At 43.3% G+C, this 14,310-nt stretch overlaps 1 protein-coding gene across 2 annotated transcripts in view; it reads right to left on the reverse strand.

The window, feature by feature from the left end:
• The window catches only part of TPD52 (tumor protein D52), a 126,189-nt gene that overhangs the window by 32,013 nt on the left and 79,866 nt on the right, over nt 1-14,310 (reverse strand). Inside the window, exon 1 of one of the 2 annotated variants that reach the window (XM_061171362.1) lies at nt 10,486-10,746. The exons of the other annotated variant lie outside the window; for it this stretch is intronic. Coding sequence (XP_061027345.1) covers nt 10,486-10,624 — 139 coding nt within the window. The 5' untranslated portion in view covers nt 10,625-10,746. Of the gene's footprint in view, nt 1-10,485; nt 10,747-14,310 lie in introns of those variants that run through there. 2 annotated transcript variants of the gene reach the window in all.

Raw genomic sequence — 14,310 nt, forward strand, 5'->3', positions numbered from 1 at the left:
ATCACCATTTACAGATGAGGAAACTGAAGCTTACAGAGGTTAAGCAACTTGCCCATGGTAACATACCTGAATACATGGTGGAGTTGGGACTCTGAACCTGAATATTTTTATTTGAAAATAAAACTTCAAATCATTCATTGTACAAAGCACAAATAAAGACAAGAGTAGGGGGCTGAAGGTCAGACTTGGGAGATACCTAGAGGCAATAATAAATAAGACTCTGTAAAAACTGGTAGAGTAGATCAAAAGCAGTCTATTAATCATTTCCAACCATATAGTTTCCTCAAACCTTGTTATGTGTTTCTAGGTATTATCCCATATCTTATATGTTCAGTAAGAGTAGAGTATTTATTGCAGAGGTAGAATCTGGCATGCGGGAAGAAAGATATTAATTTCTCATTCATAACATGAAAGTTGGGACATGGAAATGTATATCAGTATAGATTACTGATAACTAATGAGAACCTACTGTATAGCACAGGGAACTCTATCTACTCAGTGCTCTGTGGTGACCTAAATGGGAAGGAAATCCAAAAAAGAGGGGATATATGTATACATATAGCTGATTCACTTTGCTGTACAGTAGAAATCAACACAACATTGTAAAGCAACTATATTCCAATAAAAATTTTTAAATATAGATTACTAAAAACTATAAACAATTCAAAAATTCTTATTTGATCATTAATTTTAACGTTCCTCCTCAGAGTCTGACAGAAATCTATTTTTAAAAGACAGAGAAGAGGGAGAAAATATGACATATTTATTGAGATCTAACATACCAGCCACCGTGAGGGGAGACACATTTACATATTATCTAAAAAAAAAAAAAAAAAAAGCAAGAATCTTTACAACCAACACCCAATGAGCAAAGCAGTATTTGTAGTATTTATTTCCATTAAGAAACTGAGGTTCTCTGAGGTTCAGTAATGTGCCCAGAGTCACAGAAATTAAAACACAGGTCTTTCTGACTCTAAACTCTTGCTCCTTCATGTACACTTTTCGTAGAGAAATTCCAAAGAGCAGGGGGCACAAACAGCAGGTCAGAAGGGAAGCTGGAAGCAGAGGGCTTTTCGTTCCCTGCAAGTGTGAGAACATGTGGGGTGCCTGGCTTGAAAGTCACAGATACCATTATCGAGCCCAAGTGACTGCAAATCAGTGATAATTCGTTCCATCAGGTTACTAACATTTTAGCCACTTGCTTAATTCTTCTTCTACTTGTGCAAACAGATTGCCAGCCTGTCTTCAGTTGCATGCATGGGATCACTCTGAAGAGTTTCATCTGGGGAGGAGAGCCTAGAGCCCACGGATAGGCAAAGGGTTGGTTGCCCAGGTGGGAGACCCACTGCCAAGGGAGCGATGGGGATGAACCAGGAGAACGGTGCCCCTTCAGTCCTGAGACACAATTTTTTCTTCTACATTTTACATCTTTGTACAACCAGCCGGCTAAGCAGTCCTTGTGGCATCGCTGTTTGTCACCTGTAACTGTGCCTCAAAATGTGCAAAATGGGTGTCAGTGGCTTAGAAAAATCGCAGACCTCTCTTTTAAGAAAGGCGTTTTGTGAGAGCAAAATAAATAAAACAGACATGGATTATTCCTAACTGAAAGGGAATTCAGATAAGTCAGGCGATGCATGTGAAGATGTTTCAGGAAAACTTGAACTGAACTGACTTTAAAAAGTATGCAGAGGAGTGTTACGATCAATGTATATGTCTGAATAAATCTGAAAAAATAAGCATAAAATTTTAAGTGACAATTTTACTTAAAATAAAATTTGTTTTCACTTCAGCTAATTTTAAGTGAAAACAAAGCATTGTTTTTTAGTTTAACTTGCAGCAATTTTTTCCCTTAATGAAACGTAAAATAATGGTACATCTTAAAATCTGTGGTGTCTTTGATGTGATGAAACATGATACTTTGGACGTCAGAGAATTTGTTAGTACTTTGAGGAAAATGAAGTTCTTAGTGTTTTGTTTCAGTGGAAACATGTCTGAGGAGTGAGAACGGTGGGGAAGAACGAGGAAGAATGGGGAAGAGACTTCAGTCTTGAACAGTCTCCAGTTCTAGAAAACAAGGTCCTGACGTCACACCCTTATCTTTTCACCTCAGGACTCACAGCGCCCAAAATAAAGCAAACGTTCATAAATATTTCATTTGATCTGACTTATTCGCTAAAGATTTGTTCCAACTAAGTTTCTCTTTCCCCCCCACCCCACCGCCCTCCGCTCCCCTCCTCCCACCCCATGCATAGCCATCCATTTGCTACACAGTCCCAAGAATTTCAACCAGGGAAGGAAGTAAAGCTTTTTTGATACATATTTAGAAGCTACAATTAAAACTAAGCCACAGTTGAGAGTTTGGTGGGTACCTCCCTGCTCAGGTGCAGTGGGTGCAGCCCCTATAGCAGAGCCCTAAACAGTTCTCTCTTCCCTTCAGTTTTGTCTTTCACCTTTTTTTTTTTTTTTCCAATCAAGCCAACTATTTCCCTTCAAGACTTTCTATGATTATCAACTAAAAAATTTTTAACCATTTTCATACACTTTTAGATCTGAAAAGAATTTTGGATCATTGAAATCCAAACACTTCACTGCGTAAAGACAGGAAACACAGGGCAGAGATTTTTAAAACTAGATGGTGTTGTGGGTTGACTTGCGTCTCCCCCCACCCCCAAAAAAAAGATACCTTCTACTTCCAACTCCCAGGACCCATAAATGTGCCTTTATTTGGAAACCGGGTTGTTGCAGATGTAATCAAGATGATATCATACTGGATTTAGGTGGGCTCTGATCCAATGGCTGATGTCCTTATAAGTAAAAGGAAGTCTGAACACTGGGACCCGGAGAGAACATCATGTAAAGACCCAGAGCACACAGAGACACAGGGAGCACGCTGTGTGATGCTGGAGGGCAGAGACTGGAGAGATGCAGCTGCCAGCCAAGGCAAGCCAGGGGTTACCAGCGGGAAGCTAGGAAGAGGCAAGGAAGGATTTCCCTGCAGATGTCAGAGAGAGCATGGCCCCGCTGACACCTTGATTTTGGACTTCCAGCCTCCAAAACCGTAGAGATAATAAATTTCTGTTGTTTTAAGCCGCTCAGTCTGGGGCATTTTCTTATGGTAGCCCCAGGGAACTGAGCCCCAGGAAACTGAGCCCCAAACCCCGTTACCTGTTTAAAAAATAAAAAGGCAATAATCTCACCTAGCTCTCTGGGTTTTTATAAGAATATTTTAAAGGACCATGAAATCAAGGGTGGGCACATACTCAGTGTTCGATAAGGATTTGCTGTTTCACTTTCCTGGGTCCTACAAGTCATCCTGGCTATTTCCTCTCTCCTGCTCCACGAAGCTTGATTCACAAGGCTCACTTCCTCACTTCCCATCACTCTCCAACCCCTCCCTCAGCATCTGCCCCTTCAACTAAGGACAGTTCTCCGTCACGATCTCATTTGACATCTCTAAGTGGCGCAGACTGAACCTCACTCTGAAGTCTCCGGTCCTGATACCTCCCACTGCCCTCCCTGGGTTTTTTCCTACCTCTCTGAGATGTGGCTCCGTCTCCCTCTCCCAGGAGTCCACTTCACGCTCCACCACCAATCCCACTACTCCCGCCTTAGTCCAGGATCTTCCCATGTTTTGCTTAGATTCTTGCCCCCAAAGCTCCCTGATGGTCTCTGTCTCCTCCAATCCATTCACCGCCCTGCCACCAGAGTGATCTTTCTAAAACATGACTCTGACCACGGCACTCCTTGCCATACATCCTTGTATGGCTGCCCACCTCCTAGTAAAGCTCACTGCTCCTGACAATCTGGAGCCCACCTATTCCATTATTCCTGCTACTGTCCTCACGCCCACACCCACCCCAGTGCACTCACTGCATCTTCCAAACTGCAGTTCCTCTGCAAACATGTTACTTGACGGGTTTTTTTTTTTTAAGGAACGTATTAAGAAGTAAGTTAAAATAAGCTGCCTCCCCTACTTATTTTTCCCATCTGATTTTTTTATTATGGTAAAATATATAACATACCATTTTTGCCATCTTAACCATTTTTAAGCATGAAGGTCAGCGGCATTAATTACATTCACCATGTCGTACAACCACCTTCATCCTCTCTTTCCACATCACGCTCTCCTTCTTTCTGTCTTTGCACATGTTATTCTCTCTTCCTGAAACCCTCTCCTTATTTCCAAGTCCCATTCATTTCAATAAACCAGTAGGAAAAGTCTCCTGCTCTTGGAGGAAATTCTCCGGACCTGGTGACCCGGGCTGCTCTGGGCCTAATACCCTCCGTATATTGCCTACTGTACTTAGAACACAGCCGGCTGGGCAGTATTTGACCTTAGCACTGCGCTCCGAACACGTAGCTTCGGCCCCGCACAGTATCTGGCGCAGAGTGTCTGGCACACAGGAGATACTCGGCAATACTCTCTGAATAAATGAATTGTAGGAAGGCACCCCGTGGAGTCAGAGGGAGAGACAGGAACCCTGTCTCCCATCCTGGTCTACCTTGCCTCTCTTTTTATTTTATGTATTGCATTCTCACTTCACTGCTTTCACCTAAAAAGGTTTACCTATTTAAAACAGACCTAAAATGTCACTTTTCTGAAGCAATACAACTCTGTCTCATACATAATCTAATAGATTGTTACCATTTGGAGCAGGGCGCCTACCTTCATGTTACAGAGGAGGTGTGTACACAGCAAACGCTCCGTGGTTGAATAGGTGGGGCGCTAATGGTATCAGAGCAGGAAGAATATAACATCAGCCACTTCCAAGAACATTCAGTTAGGAGGGAAGAAGGTGCCACAAGAGAAGTGTAAGGTATCGGCTATTGAAGTCTGAATGTTAACACTGTCTACCCAAGAGAGAATTTGTAAGAGGATAATCAAGGCCTAGAAGCTTCTCTGGAAAGTAAAACTGTATACACCTCTCTTACACAGTCTTCAAAGAGGCAACGATGGCTTTAAGACAAGAGGAGGAATAAGAAACTTCAGTCTCTGGGGTTGTTTTCTTTAAGCACATCCAAGAAGAAATACGTGGCCCCTTTTTTTAACCTAGAGATACCAAAAAAAAAAAAAATATATATATATATAACATATAGTTCAAAATATCTTTAGTGGTCATATCCACAAAGATCACAAGATAAAAATTTTTCCCCTTAAAAGTCTGTGCTTGGGGCTCCAACTTTCTGTGCCTTGTTCTTTGTTTCCGGATGTAACGAAATCCAGAAGAGGGGGAGGAATACTTGGAGGTGCTCACACCAAAGTGGTTATCCTTAAGAGACCCTAAAAGCAAAGGATCCACTTAAGACGGGGCTTCCCAACTGTGACATGACGGACATTTAGAGCAGGACAGTTCTTGGCAGGGGGTATCCTATGCAGCGTCCCATGGGGCATCCCAGGCATCCACCCACTCGGTGTCTGCAGCATCCCCTCCTGCCCCCAGTGGTAACAACCAAATCGTCTTGAAATCTCCTCCAGATGTGGCCAAATGCCCACAGGGGGGCAAAAGTGCCCCACTGACTTCGGGCAAGGGAGCTTCTGACACCTGCTATTTGACTTTGATTATTTTCAGAAGAAAGAGATTCAGGAGCACGGGCCGTGAAACCTTGATACTCCTTAAGGCTGTGATTTTCCCATATTTGCTCATGGTGAGAACAGTAAAACCTTAGGAGAGAAAAATGAGTGGAGTAATTGTCGTGGAGACAGCAAGCAACAAGAAAGCTGAGGAAACTCAAGTCACTCCACCGGGGGGACGACCCAGGAACCCAGGAGATGAACTGGGCAGTGACAGGGTCATCAAAGAGGAAATTCCTGCAAGCCGGGGAGGGGAGGCAGACAGCACCGACGTAAAAGGGGGAAGAGAGCTCTCTGGCCAGACGGGCCACCGTGCTCCTGGGACTCAACTCTGAACACGGGGCCCGACACAGCAGTCAACTTCCTGCCCAAGAAAAAAGGTCACCCTCCCCGAACTTCGCTTCCCAGGAAGAGTGAAGGAGGAAGAAAAGACAGCAAAGGGAGAACATATTCTTATTTTCAAATGTTTTCATGCGCCTCTCCAGATTTTTTTTTTTTGGATCTGCAATATATTGTAAAGATGAATAACTAATTATGGTTAATATAGAAACAGAATTTTAAAGTCCTAATTAACACAAGTGTGTAAGAAACATAATGAAGAACACATTCTTTGTTAATGAGGAAGGAATTTATCTCAAGGCTTTATTTCCCAACACACTTGCTGGAGTTCCAAGAGTTAGAACCAATCCCACAGCATGCAGTTTTCACCATACCAAGAATCTCTAAAATTTGTAGCCAGAATCATATTGATAAAACCGGTTAACCTCTCTCCAGATATTCTTAAACTGACCCTTGAATCTCTTTCATCTTAAAAAAAAAAGAGAGAGGAAAAAAAATCTTTAGCCAATTATTTCAGAGCCATCTGTCCCCACAGCCCCAGTCAAGTGTAAAACTGGTAAAACTGGGGCACTCCATGAAAGGGGGTGAAAGGTCAGCCATGGAGGGATTTGGGGATCCCCAATGGGGAAGTCACTCCATCCTCAAATCTCCTCTGTAGGAATAAGAAGGTTCTACATCTCTTCAATTCTGCTCGGATTTTTATTTTGTAAACCATATATTTGCGATTTAAGACCTTGACAATCCTGAAAACCTTTCAAGAAGTGATAACTCCTTCCCTAAAAAGAAGAGAGAATGGCACAGAGTAGAAATCAAGAAGGGGAATAAAACAGAATGAAAAGGACTCACAGCTAAAGAATTTCAGTTTGAGTTTTTTCCGTGTTTTTAGAGTTTCAAATACGACAGCACGAAACTAAAATGTCAGAGTTTTAAATGGCTCCTATTTCCTGAACCCACTAGAAATAACCAAAGGTTTTTTTTATAAACTAGGGCTGCATCTTTCTGTACGTTAGAAAATCCTTAAGAGAAAGAGTGAGTCTACATAAATAACATTTGGGAAGTTTTCCTTGTAGATGTTCACAGGATGGAAGAGAAAAAGGCAGCCAAGGAAACCAGCTGTGAGACCCTTTGCTGACCGCATGGCAACATGGAAAGTTCAGGTCCAAGCGGCACATGAGGAATCAATAAACTACCCCACTGTAAGACCCTTGACCAAAGGAAAGGTTATGCCTTAAATGATTAACCTGTTGTATGATATCTGTTACCAGACAGGTGGAGATTTCCTGTGATCAAAAAACAAACAAACCAAAGGAAAAAAAACAACACTGGTTTGAGAACTGAGGGTGAGTGTGAGTCCCGACTTAGGCTAAACTTTGTGATTCGGGGACTTCTCAACACCTCTCTTGGCCTCCATGTTCACATCTGTAAAATGAACTGCAGTGTGATTTACTCTTTGCCAGTTTCATTTCATTCATTCATTCATTCACTCATTCATTCAACCAACAATATGTGTTGAACCACAGCTGTCAAGCACTGTTCCAGGTGCTGGGGGAAAAGCAGTGAACAAAAGACTGACACCCCTAATGGAGCCTGTATTCCAGAATCTGAAATCAGTGTTTTTCAAACTATGCACTGTGAAATCCATTTAGCAGTACCAAATGAGCATTTTTAAAAGAAGAAATGGGATAATATAAAATATCAGAGTACATCACACATAGTAAGGATAAGTTCTGTTTCACAGGATTCTGCTTCAGCTATTGACATTTGTATCTATGACAGTTGTGGATCAAGAAGTATAAGGCATTTCTGAACGTGGGCTGGCTGTATCAAGAGAGTTTTAAAGTCCCTGATAAAAGACCTCCTTTTGTACCAGGCATTGGCCCTCATCCTGTCCTTCACTCAGATTGTTTCTGAGGAACATTCTGCCTACAGATTAAATCTTGTTACCTTCTCATTTGCCCCTTGATGGCATTTTGGATAAATATCAAAGAATATGTTTTTCAGATCAGTGTTCCCAGCCTTTCTGAGTATGATTCCTTTTAACATCAGTCCTTTTTGTGCACTACTTGTCTGCTGATTAGGAAAATGCATAGTGGTCAATAGCCACGTGAGCTTTTAAATGGATTTATGATGTAGGTATCCATCCTAGGCACTCCTATCTAGAAATACAAAGGCTGCACACATACAGAAGACACTACTCATTCCATCTACGCCTCACAGTTGATGTTCAAACAGATTTGCAGGCTTCTTGTGCCCCGAGGAGTCCTGGGCACAGAGACTGGAGATCCCCACTTTGATTTGCTTATTTTAGAATCACCATGTTCGTACTAGGTGACTGCTTATGGTGGTTTCTGTTTGTTTTACTGCTCTCTCCACTGTTCCTTTTTTTTTTAATTATCACAAACTAATAAATCTCATGAGCACTGGTGGGTACATGAGTTTGTTTTCAGTTTTTGTTGTTCACTTGCTTTTTTTTTTTTTTATCATTCTGTGTCTAATCCCATGAGCCCAAACTCTTACAGACTGCTAGTAGGAACTGGGGAGGTAATTGTTCAAAATTTGCCTAGAGACACACTCAACCCTACCCACTGCTTCTGTTTTAACAGAAAACATCCAAAGGCAGCAATTACTACAGCTGAGAAAAGTAAAAGGAGGTGGAACAGAGACATAAAAAGACTGAGAGATACCTCAAACAAGCGGCAGAATCCTCCTGGGAATCTCGAAGCCTTGCACACTGATCACCAAGATCTACCCGAGGTCAGGTCACTACGGTCCCAGCTCCCACGGCCAATGTCACTTAGGCTTTACTCTGTCATTGAGCTCTAACTTCCTACTGTGTGTTGCTCTTGAAGCATTTCCTACACATAGGACTGAGAGTGAGGATGGAGGAGGTCATCCTTTGGGGGCAGGCATAGCGGAGGATGCACTTTCCTGCAGAGGTCCACAGTGGGCCACAGAGCCGGGGAAGGACAGCAAAGGACAGGGCTTCCTGGCAACCCGACTCCCCCAACAGACACCCAGCTGCTGCCTGCCAGTTCCCAACTTCTGGAGATCAGCTCTACCCTGTTACTATCAACACTTTTCCATTCCTGGAAATCCAAACTACACCCCCATAGGTGGCCACGGATTGTGACCAGTGGTGAGACGCATGCTGCTTTAGCATGCTCCCTAAAATACTTACAACTAGATTTCGTGTTGTAGCCTTTACCATCTTTTTTCTAAATTACCCACTTCTTTTTTTTTTTTTTTTTAAACTCCGGGTCTCCAAATCTTGTGTTTTCCCCTATACTCTTTTTTTTTTCTTTTTTAATTATTATTTATTTATTTCTTTATTTTTGGCTGTGTTGGGTCTTCGTTTCTGTGCGAGGGCTTTCTCTAGTTGTGGCAAGCGGGGGCCACTCTTCATCGCGGTGCGCGGGCCTCTCACTATCGCAGCCTCTCTTGTTGCAGAGCACAGGCTCCAGTCGCGCAGGCTCAGTAGTTGTGGCCCACGGGCCCAGTTGCTCCGCAGCATGTGGGATCCTCCCAGACCAGGGCTCGAACCCGTGTCCCCTGCATTGGCAGGCAGATTCTCAACCACTGCGCCACCAGGGAAGCCCCAAATTACCCACTTTTTAAGCTTAAGAAGAGCGAAATGTGACCTACTCTTCACTAGTAAGGGAAACATTAACTTCTAGGAAAATCTGCTTACTTCTCTGGCAAGTCACAGAGGTCGTTTAACCGTCTCCAAGTGTTAGCTGTAAAATGAGGGGATTGGCCTGGACGTGGCTGAGGCTGCTTCCAGCTTTGTGCTGCCGGTACCGATAAACTAAGCTCTTCCCTGATGGTGGCTCCTGGCCTGCAGAGCAATCTTATAGCAGCACATGGGAAGCAATGACTGCTTCCAAAGGTATAGCAGCTTTGAGTTTTTCTCTTAAAATCTCTCACCTGGATAGTTCTGCATGTTGCTCACAGTATTCCAGAACAAAATCCAGGCCCTCCCTTGGCAAAACGTTTAATTTAGTCAGTGCTTCAGATGCTTAAGCCTCATTTTCGCAAAGACAAAATTGGGGGGTGGGGGGGAATCTTCATAAATTACATAGGTGACCAGAAGCGTTCGGATTCCCTCATTTTTTGTTATTTATCAGCTCAATGAACTTAAGGTGATCAGAAGACCTCTAATGCCCATACAAATAGTTCTACCTTTAAAATCTACTCAATATTCTGTAATATCCTATATGGGAAAAGAATCCGAGAAAGAATAGATATATGTATATGTATAACTGAATCACTCTGCTGTACACCTGAAACTAACACAACATTGTAAATCAACTACACTCCAATACAAAATTTAAAAATAAATAAAATAAAATCTAAGTTCCCATTTATTTATATATATTTAAATATATAAACATATATTCTAAATATTTAACGAGCCATCTAGCTCTCTGCTTGGAATCTGTAGCAGCTTTACGAACTAGTGGCAACAGAGCAAGATCCCGGTACCTTTTTACACTAAGAATTTTAAGGCCCGGCAAATCCCAAGTTGTGTACAGGTTTCATTACAGCAAACTTAACTTTAGAAAACTAGTAGTTACCAAACTTCTGAAGAGTAGGTGATCCTGGTGGGGATGTATTTCCACTAGGAGACAAGTAGAGATAGTTTCTGTTCATTCCTGTGTTAAAATCAAACGGCGACTGGTAGTCCTCGTAAAAATCCATCTCTCTACCGTCCATTCCAGATGAACGCAGAACGCATAGTTCTATCACCGCCTGCTATTCCTCGGTTGCGTGCTGCTCTGCCCGTATTCCCTTGGATCACTGCACTGGGCAACCTCGCGAAAGAAATCAAGCCCAGGTTTCTGAGAGCTTGGCTTCCTGGCCCAGGGGCAGCCGTCACACCCTTGGGACAAGCGGGCTGTTTAATAAATGACTTCTCCCCAGCAACCTGAGGAAAGGCTCTAGTCACCACCTGCTGTTCATTTCAGCCAACAACCAACAACCTGGACAGGAAACAGAGCTTTCTGGAGCTTTCTTCAGTAAACAAAGGAGGACCTGGTGCCGCAACATGGCCCCGATGTACAAACAGTTCAAGCAAATGTCAGACACTGGCAGATTGACAAGAAACTACAATTTATTATTTTTCTAAATCACTCAGCTGACCACAACTACACCAGGGCAGACTTAATCTTCTAGGACAAGGAAGGATTATCAGCCGGTAATCTCCCACAAATGCCATCTGGGGGCTACTTTTTTTCCACCCTAGATTAGAGTGGAGTCCTGAGAGCCAAGCTTCCTGGTTAAGCGACCAGCTTTCTGTGTGTGGCTTGGTAGAGAAATAAAGCTCCATTTCCAAGATGACTTTATCGAAAGCAACGTCTGGCTTTAGTGTAACAAAAATGTCAGTCTGACTTGTCCTCCTCTCCTTTCTTTTCCTTCCCTTCCCTTCCCTGTTCTGCAAAGATGGTGTTTCCGTTTCATGTACTGAGAAGAGAAGAAAGCCATGTGGGTGAAGCGACCAGGTCCGTCCTCCTGCCCCTTCCTTGTTAACCAAGGTCAGGCCTGAAAGGGTGGCAATAGCCTGGGTGAAAACACGCCCTGCACAGCAACCGTCCTGGTTGGCTTATAAAACAAAACTTCTAAGTCACCAAATCCACTTCCCAGCCTCTTCACAGACCCTTTCTGAGCTAACCCTGGCCTTTGCCAGAGTGACAGCATTTACGGTTCCTGCTGCTTTCACCCATGTGGCTCAGCTCATATTAAAGAGGTGAAAATAAAAGCAACCCCTCCCGTAGGCGGGAGATGGTCTGTTACTGCATAACAGAAAAAAGGCCGTGTTCTACCTTTTCAAATGCACCTGATAAAACGGGAACTCAATATACTGTCCCTGGATTGGAAGCAAATATGAATCAAAATATTTTAAGCATGAAAAAAAAAATCTGTGGCTAGTGTATAAAATATATATGCACCAAGACAGTCTATATTCATCTTAAGAGTTATCTTCTATTTTTTTTTTCTGTTAGTCTCATGTTGTACTCTATTTTTGGCAAGTCTATTTAAGTTTTTTAAAAGTTTCCTTTTAACAACAACAACAAAAAATCAATCTGTATTTTTCTCCTAAGAGATACCAAAATTTGGGCAACTATAAATGCTGTTTATTCTATATTTAGAAATAGAATAAATGGTTTCTTTTTTATTATTGGAAAAAATGAGTTGGCTGGTTTCTTGAAATCCATAGTATCTCTTACCGAGATAGGGCAGGCATCACAGTTACGTTCTTGGACTAGATGTGGTTAATGGGGCCCCCTGACCCTTTCAACACTCTACACGTGGTCACCAAATCACTGGTGGAAAAACACATTTCTCCATTCTCATGCTTCCTCCTTGAGCCACAAGTATTAGAAAGTGTTACAGGCTGATTGTTTGTGTCTCTTCACAATGCATATGTTGAATCCCTAACCCCCAAAATGATGGTATTAGAAGATGATTAGGTTTAGATGAGGCCAAGAGGATTGGGCCCTGATGGGATTAGTGTCTTCCCAAGAAAAGAAGGAGCGCTAACTCGAGCTCTCTCTCCACCACATGAGGACGCAAGATGACAGCCATCTGCCAACAGGAAAAGGGCTCTCACCAGGATCAAATCAACCAACCTTGAACTTCCCAGCCTCCACAACTGTGAGAAACAAATGTCTGTTGTTATAAGCCTTCCAATTCTGTGGTAACTTATTACAGCAGCCGGAACTAAGATAAAAGATATTAGCACCGACACAGGTAACAGAGCAAGCCGCAGCCACCTCTATGCTCCTCAGAACCCTCAAAATTCCCATGTCCTTGATCTTTGGTGTGGGCACCTATGCTACACCTTCTGCCTGAAATGCCGCCTTTTTTCTGCCTGCGAAACTCATTCGTCTTTCAAGACTCAGGCAGAAACGCCACCTCTCCTCTGAAGCCCTGCCTTCTCCAGCTCTCCCTTCTGCCAGCAGCACACAGGATGTGAGGTGTCCACCTGTCAGTCCCTCTGGGCCTGGACAGCCTCCCCTCCAGGGCAGGGGCTGCATTCTGGACTGCTGTTCTCGCTCTAATCCACGTGGAGTGAAGAAAGGAAATAACAGCTTATGCAGACACTGCATGCCTTATTTATAAACATGAGGATTCCGAATTTAAATGATGTCTCAAAATTTTTACTCTACTTGCTTAGCTATAATCTTAGGACCGTTATGTAGAATCTGACTCTTTGAACCAGCTGTAGTTCTCCAGTCAGATCGCAGTCAATACATTCTAGCACGTGAGGAAAATAAGAACAGCGAACCAGAGGCGGGAAAAGCATGGGATATGTTCATGGAATGGCAAAAAAATTCAGTAGGCTCAAGATTCACATACTAAGTAGAAGGGAGCGGTAAGATAAAAAATGGAAGTGTAGCTCAGGGACAGACCATTAAAGACCTTGAGTGACAACCTTGTATACTTAATATAATGTGAAAAGAAAGCCACAGAAGGTGTTTGACCCAGGGGGAAACAGGATAAAATGTTTTATAAAGATGGCTCTGGAAACAGTGTATAGGATGCATGTAGGTAGAAAGAGGCTAAAAGAGGGGCGACTCAGAGTCTACTGCCACAGTCCAGGCAAGAGGAATCACCTCCACGTATTCCTCCTCTATACTGAAGCGCCACCAAGAGCTCTTCATCCAAAGTGTACATATAATATGCCTTTTTCATCCTTTCCCTCTTTTCGTTCGTCACTGACCACACCAACTTCGGACCTACCTGAAGCGTTCCCGTACAGACCAGCGCCCCACAGTGTGGCAGACGTCTCCTGTTTGTCTCTTTAGCACCCACTTCTCCTTGAAGAATCACGCTTCACCTGCTCCACAGGGTTCCCAGGGGAGAGTCTTCCATGGTTCCCGCCTCTGCCCCTGGGCACAGGCGTGGGCTAGCGCTTCAGATCTGGCCCATGCAGACACCCCAACCCCGTGCTCACAGGGACTAGTCTAAGGGTAGACATCTGACCCCAAAAGCACCAACTACAGGCCTTCCCTGATGTTTACTCAATGAGTAATGGGAGAAAGTGACTCTTCCTATAACCTGAACTGTTGGATGTCCAGCTGGGGGAGCTGAGAGCTCCTTCTGTCCCCATGCCAACAGGCAAGAGAACCAGTGCAGAAACTGGGAAGGGACAGAGGGAGAATTGGTGACAGTAAAGGGATGGAACAAGAGCATCTGAGTCCCTAGATCCAGCTACCTTGGGGTTCCCAGTTATGAAACAAATAAATTTCGATTCTGCTTCACTTACGGTTGGAGTTGGAGTCTATCAGTTCAATAGAAAGAATCCTACAATGCCTACTTTCCAACATCTCCCACTATTACCCCACCACGTTTCAGCCAAACCTGATTTTCCTATTGCTTGAATACATCCTAAGCTTGGT

Source organism: Eubalaena glacialis, chromosome 17, assembly GCF_028564815.1.
Source record: "Eubalaena glacialis isolate mEubGla1 chromosome 17, mEubGla1.1.hap2.+ XY, whole genome shotgun sequence".
Classification (NCBI taxonomy): domain Eukaryota; kingdom Metazoa; phylum Chordata; class Mammalia; order Artiodactyla; family Balaenidae; genus Eubalaena; species Eubalaena glacialis.